General features: G+C 45.7%; 1 protein-coding gene across 1 annotated transcript in view; it reads left to right on the top strand.

Annotated features, from left to right (window-relative positions):
• Positions 1-261: 261 nt before the first annotated feature.
• Positions 262-8,582, top strand: part of dgat2 (diacylglycerol O-acyltransferase 2) — a 659,593-nt gene continuing 651,272 nt past the window's right edge. Inside the window, exons 1-2 of the mRNA XM_048598471.1 lie at positions 262-418; positions 5,434-5,612. Coding sequence (XP_048454428.1) covers positions 325-418; positions 5,434-5,612 — 273 coding nt within the window. The 5' untranslated portion in view covers positions 262-324. The remainder of the gene's footprint in view (positions 419-5,433; positions 5,613-8,582) is intronic.

Genomic DNA, 8,582 nt, shown 5'->3' with positions numbered 1-8,582 from the left:
CTGGCCCAGCCAATGATACACACATCCCAGGATTGAATAAAATTATATGAAGAATGCAGCAACTGGAACGACTAGAATCCACCTCATAGCCCGTAACACATGACTTTTGTCAATGAGGCAAGGTAAGCTCGGCCCTTTGGCCTTCCCCTCCCCCCTCTGTGTAACAATGAAAAATGCTATCTACTGTGGCTCTTTTGCAACAAGTAATTAGCCTTGTTTAAAGTGCACGCTGTGAAAGAAGACTTTGCACAGTGACCTGATGCAGTCTCACTGATTTCCTTCTGGGATCCTGTCCATTGAAATAAACTCCTTGGGGGTGCCAGGATGCTCATCAATTTCGCCCCATTGAAGTTGCCATTGTATCGCCGGGTGCAGACAGCAGCTGTCCTCCAGTGGGTGTTCTCCTTCCTCGCCCTCGGTAAGTGAGTTTTGACTTCCGCAACCCTCTTTCTGACTTCCCTCTTCAGCTTCGTGTTAACTACACACTTAGGGTCTGTAACCTCCTGATCTGTCCACCACTGATCCTGAGTTGTTGCAGACTCAAAACATAAAATCCACTCCAGGTATACACCGAATTAACAGTGTGAATGTATCCTTAGGTGGGGCATTTGTAAGATTTGCAAACAAGCCCTGGTTTCTTAAATAGCCATGCGTCACTGATAACACACTCGAAGCACTTCACCTTCCTGTAATAAGAGAGATAACAAGGTGTAGAGCTGGATGAACACAGCAGGCCAAGCAGCATCAGAGGAGCAGGAAAGCTGACGTTTCGGGCCTAGACCCTTCTTCCTCACCTTCCTGTAATTCCATTTACAGGTGAGTCACTGGTCTTCCCAATGCTGCTCAAAGCTATGGCTTCTGTTTGGAATTTTTGCAGTCATCTGATAGCTAACAAATTGTCAAAAACTTGTGTTAAGGTTTGAGAAAAATGTGACCTGTTTGCCCCCAGAAGAAATGTCAACTATCAGGGGGCACAGATTTCAGGTGATTGGTGGAAGGAACGTCTTCTCTCAGAGGGGAGTAAATCTGTGGAATTCTTTCCCACAGAGGGCTGGGTCATTAAGGCTGAGAAAGACAGATTTTCAATCAGTCAGGGAATCAAAGGTTGTAGGGAAACGGCAGGAAAGTGGAGTTGATTTCAGATGGACCGTGATCTCATTGAAAGGCACAGCAACTCAATGGGCTGAATGGCCAACTTCTGCTCTTATGGTCTTATGGATTAGGGTGTGTGAGGAAAACTATTTTCATCCAGAAGGCAGTGGGTGTCTGGAATTCACTGCCTGGTCTGAGGGTTGAAGGGGAAACCCTGAATTCATTTAAAAGGAACGTGGATCTGTACCTGAACACTGGAACCTGCAAGACTACAGAATGGGGCTGGAAAGTGGGATTACAATGGGTGGCTACATACACAATGGGCTGAATGGTCGCTTTCTGTGCCGTAGCTTTTCCACAGTTCTATGTGCATTTATATGGCACCTTTCACATCCTCAGTGCAATCCAAAGAAGCCAGCTTTTTGAAGTATGTTCATAGCTGTAATTCAAAGACACATGGCATTAAACTTGTGCAAAGCAAGCTCCCACAAACAGCTGTGTTTGAATGCCTAGATACACTGGGGACAAGGGTCTGCTTTAAGCTCATGTACCATAGGAGACTTCAGCAGGACATTGGTGAGGCCTCTTCTGGAATACTGTGTCCAGTTCTGGTTGCCCAGTTATAGGAAGGATGTTGTCCAGCTAGTTAGATTTCAGGTGAAATTTACCAAGATGATGCCGGGTATGGAAGGTTTGAGTTATAACGCAAGGCTGGATAGGCTTGGACTTTTTTCACTGGAGCATAGGATGTTGAGAGGTGAACTGACAGAAGTTTATAAAATAATGAGGGGTATGGATAGAGTTAATAGTAGTTGTCTTTTCCCTAGGATGGGGGTATTCCAAGATTAGGGGGCACATTTTTAAGGTGAGAGGAGAGAGATTTAAAAAAGACATGAGAGGCAATTTTTTTTATGCAGAGGGTGGTTCGCGTGTGGAATGAACTTCCTGAGGAAGTGGTGGATGTGGGCACAATTACAACGTTTAAAAGACATTGGAGTAAGTAAATGAATAGGAAAGGTTGTGGAAGGATATGGGCCAGGAGCAGGCAGATGGGACTAGTTTAGTTTAGGAACATGGTCAGCGTGGACTGGTTGGACCGAGGGGTCTGTTTCTGTGCTGTGTGACTGTATGGGGAGGCCATTCAGGCCTTCAAACCTGTCCTAATATTAAACTAAACGAAAGGTTGATCTGTGCCTTAAGCACATTTATCCCCCTCTGCTCCATGACCCTTGATGCTGCTTGTCCCATTGGCCCAACAACAACTTGCACTCAAACAGCCCCTGAAAAAAAGTCCCAAGTCAATTTATGGGAGTGTTTACTAAGCTATATCTGACATAGACTGGGCAAATACAGAGAAATGTTTAACCTTAGTAGAGGAGTCAATAACTAAGGCCCACAGATTTAAAGTAACAGACAGGAAGATTTGGAGACGATTTGAGGAAGTGTTATTTAACCCAGAGGTTAAGGTATCTGGAATTTACTGCCTGGGGAATTACACTATCATTTAAGAGCTATTTAGATGATCACTTGAAATGTCAGAGTATATGAGGCTATTGGTTCAGTGCTGGGATTAGCGTAGATAGGAGCTTGAGACTGATCTGGACTTTGTGGGCAGAAAGACCTCTTTCTGTGCAGTAACATTCTAGGGAGAAATATCCAGTCCCTCGACCACTGACGCTCAGTAGCAGCTATGTGCACTGCCTCCAAAGACTCACTGCAGAATTTCAACAAACCTCCTTAGACAGCACCTTACAAATCAACGACCACTTCCTAATAGAAGGATAAGGGCAGCAGACGTATGCCTACAAGTTCCCTCCAAGCCACTCACCATCCTGACTTGGAAATATATCACTGTTCCTTCAGTGTCACTGGATTCCAGAGCTCTCTCCCTAAGGGCATTGTTGGGGTACCCACATGGCTGAATAATGTACAATCATCATCAGCCAGAGGTGCCAAGAGGATGATCCATCTTTGGCCTCCTTCAGTGGTCTCCAACTTTACAGATGCCAGTCTTCAGTCAATTTGATTCACTCCATGAGATATCAACAAACGGTTGGAGGCACCAGTCCATCAGGAAAACAATGGAATTTGTCAGTAACAGCGCTATCAAGCAGCATCTGCTCAGCAATAGCCTTCTCAGTGACGCCCAGTTTAGTTTCCGCCAGGGCCACTCAGCTCCTGACCTCATTACAGCCTTGGTTCAAACGTGGACGAAAGAGCTGAAATCCAGAGCTGAAGAGAGAGTGGCAGACCTTGACATGAAGGCTGCATTCGACTATGTGTGGCATCAAGAAGCCCTAGTAAAACTTGAATCAATGGGTATCATGGTCAGACTCTCTGCTGGTTGGAGTCATACCCGGGACATAGGAAGATGGTTGTGGATGTTGGAGGTCAGTTCCAGCACATCTCTGCAGGAGTTCCTCAGTGTAGTGTCCTAGGCCCAACCATCTTCAGCTGCTTCATCAATGACCTTTCCTCCATCATAAGGACAGAAGTGGGGATATTCATCGATGATTGCACAATGTCCAGCAACATTCCCAACTCCTGAGGTACTGAAGCAGTCCATGTTCAAATGTAACAAGATCTGGAAAACATTAAGGCTTGGGCTGACAAATGGCAAGTAACATTCACACTATACAAATGTCAGGCAATGGCCATTTCCGATAAGGGACAATCTAACCACTGCCACTTGGCATTCAATGGTGTTATCATCACTATCAACATCCTGGGGTTTACCATTGATCAGAAACTCAACTGGACTCACCACATAAACACAGTGGCTACAAGAGCAAGTCAGAGGCTAGGAATACTGTGGCAAGTAACTCACCTCCTGACTCCCCAAAACCTGTCAACCATCAACAAGGCACAAGTCAGGAGTGTGATGGAATAATCCCTCCTTGTCAGGATGAGTGCAGCCCCAACAACACTCAAGAAGCTTGACACCATCCAGGACAAAGCAGCCGCTTGATTGGCACCAGATCCACAAACATCCACTCCCTCCACCACCAACACTCAGTAGTAGCAGTGTGTACCATCTACAAGATGCACTGCAGAAAGTCACCAATGCTCCTCAGACAGCACCTTCCAAACACATGACCATGTCCATCGAGAAGGACAAGGGCAGCAGATACATGGGAACACCACCACCTCCAAATTCTTTGAAGTTTGCATCATGTGCAGATAGAGGGGTTAAGAAGGCATTTAGCATGCTAGCCTTCATTGCTCAGATCTTTGAGTATAGGAGCTGGGAAGTCATGTTGAGGTTGTACAGGACATTGATGAGGACTCTTCTCAAGTACTGTGTCTACTTCTCATCACCTTGTTATAGAAAGGATATTATTAAGCTGGAGAAGGTTCAGAAAAGACTTACCAGGATGTTGTTGGGATGGATGGTTTCAGTTATATGGCTGGATAGGCTGGGACTTTTTTCACTAGAATGTAGGAGGTTGAGGGGTGACCTTATAGAGGTTTTAAAAATCATGAGTGGTATAGATAAGGTGAATGGCGGGTGTCTTTTACATTAGGGTGGCATATTTCAAGACTAGGGGGCATATTTTTAAGGTCAGAGGAGACAGATTTAAAAAAGACATGAGTGGCAACTTTTTTACACAGAGAGTGGTTCATGTGTGGAATGAATTTTGAGAGGAAGTGGTGAATGCAAGTTACAGTTACAACTTCTAAAAGACTTTTGGATAAGTTCATGAATAGGAAAGATTTGGAGGGGTATGGAGCAAAAGCGGGCAGGTGGGACTAGTTTAGTTCGGCATTATGTTCAGCATGCACTGGTTGGACCAAAGGGTCTGTTTCCATACTGTAATACTCTATGACTCTAAGTCACTCACCATCCTGAAATGTATCACCACTCCTTCAGTGTCACTGGGTCAAAATCCTGGAATTCTATCCCTAAGGGCATTTTGGGTCAAGAAGGCAGCTCACTGTCACCTGGGGCAACCAGGGATGAGCAATAAATGCTGGTCCAGCCAATGACACAGCCCTTGAATGAAATAAGACAGATCTTTGAACCGTATTGTAAGTGTTCCTTAAATTACACTCAGAACAAAAGTTAAGATATTGATCACATGTAGCTTCCTTCAGGCTCAGGTGATGTGGCCAACAAACCCTTGAGGTTGGGCTTCTGACTTAGTGAAAGAGACCCATTGAGCCACACAAGCTCCACATTGCTAAAGGTTCTCTCCCAGTACTGTCACTACCATCACGTCTCGAAAAGCCTTACTACCCACCCATGGCCCACATCTTTTGCAATTTACTGGCGCCTGCGGTTGATTTCAGGGAGTGTTTTGCCGGTGTGTTACTGTCAGGGCTTCTTTCCTCACTCCACAGCTCAGTGCTGCATTGCCCTGTTTGTCGGCCTCCTCTTCACCCGTTTCTGGTTTGTGTCCGTGCTGTATGCGACATGGTGGTTTTGGGACCGCAACACGCCTTACCAAGGAGGCCGGAACTTTCGCTTCCTCCGGAGGTTGAGGATGTGGAACTACTTTCGGGACTACTTTCCAATTCACGTAAGTATCAGGGAGCATTGAATCTAGCCATGTGGAGCTGCAGTTGTGTCTTTTTTTCTCTGTTTTTTTTATGGCTCAGAGTTATTATATATTTATTCAAGTTGTCTCATCCCACTGGAAAAGTTAAGTTAAAACATAATACATTTCTGGTTGGGTCCCAGCTGGACCGTTCATCATCAACAACATCATCATTATCATTGGCGGTCCCTCGCAGATAAGTATGACTCTCTTCCACTCAGGGTGAGTCCATAGTTAGTTGGAGCAGAAGGTGGGCATGGGAAAGGGTGGGTGGGGCATTGATGTGGCAGTGTGCTCCTTATGCTGTTTTCCCGGCTTCCGCTTTTTCCCGACAGCAAATCTCAAGGTGCTCAATGCCTTCCCAGATACTCCTCCTCCATTTTGGAGAGTCTTGGGCTGGTGATTCCCAGGTGCCTGTGGGAATGCCGCACTTTGCCAGTGAGGCCTTGAGGATATCACTGAAGCGTTTCCTCTGTCCCTCTGGGCCTCGCCTGCCGTTTTGGAGCTGGGAGTAGAGCACCTGCTCGGGGAGCCTCATGTCAGTCATACAGATGATGTGTCCAGCCCTTCGCAGCGAATCTATGGTGGCTAGTTTCTCGAAGCTGGGGACGTTGGCCTGGTTGAGGATGCTGGCGTTGGCGCATCTTTCTTCCCAGTGGATTCGTAGGGTCTTGCGCAGGCCACATCGGTGGTACAGCTCCAGAGCCTTGAGGTATCTGCTGTTGACAGTCCATGTCTCAGAGCCATTTAGGAGGGCAGGAACCACCATAGCTCTGTAGAACGTGAGCCTGGTGTCAGATCTGATGATGTTGTCCTCGAACACCCCATTCCTCAAGTGGCCGACCTTCTTCAACCTTACAACCTCACAGTGGCTCAGTGGTTAGCACTGCTGCCTCACAGCGCCAGGGACCTGGATTCGAATCCACCCTCAGATGACTGTCTGTGTAGAGTTTGCACATTCTCCCCGTGTCTGCATGGGTTTCCTCCGGGTGCTCCGGTTTCCTCCCACAGCCCAAAGATGTGTGGGCTAGGTGGATAGGGTGTGCTAAATTACCCATAGTGTTCAGGGATGCATAGATTAGGTGGGTTATATGGGGATGAGTCTGGGTGGGATGCTCTGAGGGTCAGTGTGGACTTGTTGGACTGAAGGGCCTGTTTCCACAGGATTCTGTGAAAGGCCTTCGACATCCTCAACTGGGAAACATTATGGGCCATCCTCTACTGATTTAAGGTGTTACAACCAATTCTGGATGGCCTTTTTTGGGAAAGATGGGAATGCATTTGATAGAGTGCAGAAGTGATTTGCTAAGATGGTACCAGAGACAAGACTGAAGAAATTGTGGACTGTTCTGCTGAAAGAAAAGACTTATCAAGGGGAGATTTGTTAGCCATTGTATTCTGATAGATATTCCAAGTCCATAATGTGGCTCATTTGCATTTGGTGGACTACATAGGAACCTATTCTCTGAAAACAAATGGGACAGGTTTGAACCCTGCATTCTTTTAAAATTTCCCTAGAGCTTGAGGAGCCTAAAGTATTAGCCATTGCATTAATCACTCGCTGAATCACAGATAACATGCCAAAGGAATCAATACTCCTGCCTCCTTCAGTACAAATTGTTCTGGTCATTTAGAATTTTGGCATTCTTACATTTGTCCTAATTAGTGCAACAAGGTAATACCTTTCTGGCAATATTTAAGGGAGGTGATCAAAATTCTAAAGGTCTTCCAGGTGAACTGGTTCCACTGGCAGGAGGTTTGGTAACCAAACAACATAATATGTGGCCATAGGGAGAGGACGAGAGAAGAGTTTAATCAGTGAGGTGTGATCTGGAATGTGTTCCCTCAGAGGCTGGTGTACACAAATTCAATAGAAACTTTCAAAAATCGAATTTGAGAATGTTTAGAAAGGATTGGATGGAGTGTGGGGAAATCAGGGAATAGATAGATGAGATGTCTCTGGAAGGCAAGGGTGAGACTGGAAAAAGATCTGGTATCCAAGAATTTGCAATTTTTATTATTACTTGTTGTACATTGTCATCTCTGTCTCAGCCAGCATTTATTGCCAATCCCTAATTGCCCAGTGAGCAGTTAAGGATCAGTCACTTTGCTGTGGGCCTGGGGGCACATGTAGACCAGACCAGGTAAGGATGGCAGTTTCCTACCCTGAAGGACATTAGTAGACCAGATGGGTTTTTGCTGACAATTAACAATGGTTTCATGGTCATCATTGGACACTTAATTTCAAATTTTTTGATTGATTTCAAATTCCACCTTGGCGGGATGCAATGCCAGGTCTCCAGACCATTCCCTGAGTCTCAGAGTTAATAGTCCAAGCGGTAATACCATGAGGCCATCGCCAACCCCTGGTCAGTTTGGCGTTGCCCACGGATTCAATTTGTTTTTTGCAAATGATGTGCAACCGTGGCCCCAGCATTACCCCTTGTGGAATATCACTTCCCACCTTCTCTTTCCAGTCATTTTATTTACAAATACTCTTGCATAGAACATAGAACATAGAACATTACAGCGCAGTACAGGCCCTTCGGCCCTCGATGTTGCGCCGACCTGTGAAACCAATCTGAAGCCCATCTAACCTAAACTATTCCATTATCATCCATATGTTTATCCAATGACCATTTAAATGCCCTTAAAGTTGGCGAGTCTACTACTTTTGCAGGCAGGGCATTCCACGCTCTTACTACTCTCTGAGTAAAGAAACTACCTCTGACATCTGTTCTATATCTATCACCCCTCAATTTAAAGCTATGTCCCCTCGTGCTAGCCAACACCATCCAAGGAAAAAGGCTCCCACTGTCCACCCTATCTAATCCTCTGATCATCTTGTATGTCTCTATCAAGTCACCTCTTAACCTTCTTCTCTCTAACGAAAACAGCCTCAAGACCCTCAGCCTTTCCTCATAAGACCTTCCCTCCATACCAGGCAACATC

The sequence above is a fragment of the Rhincodon typus genome, chromosome 6, assembly GCF_021869965.1.
Source record: "Rhincodon typus isolate 14 chromosome 6, sRhiTyp1.1, whole genome shotgun sequence".
NCBI lineage: Eukaryota > Metazoa > Chordata > Chondrichthyes > Orectolobiformes > Rhincodontidae > Rhincodon > Rhincodon typus.
This window is presented reverse-complemented; position numbering and strand designations above follow the sequence as displayed.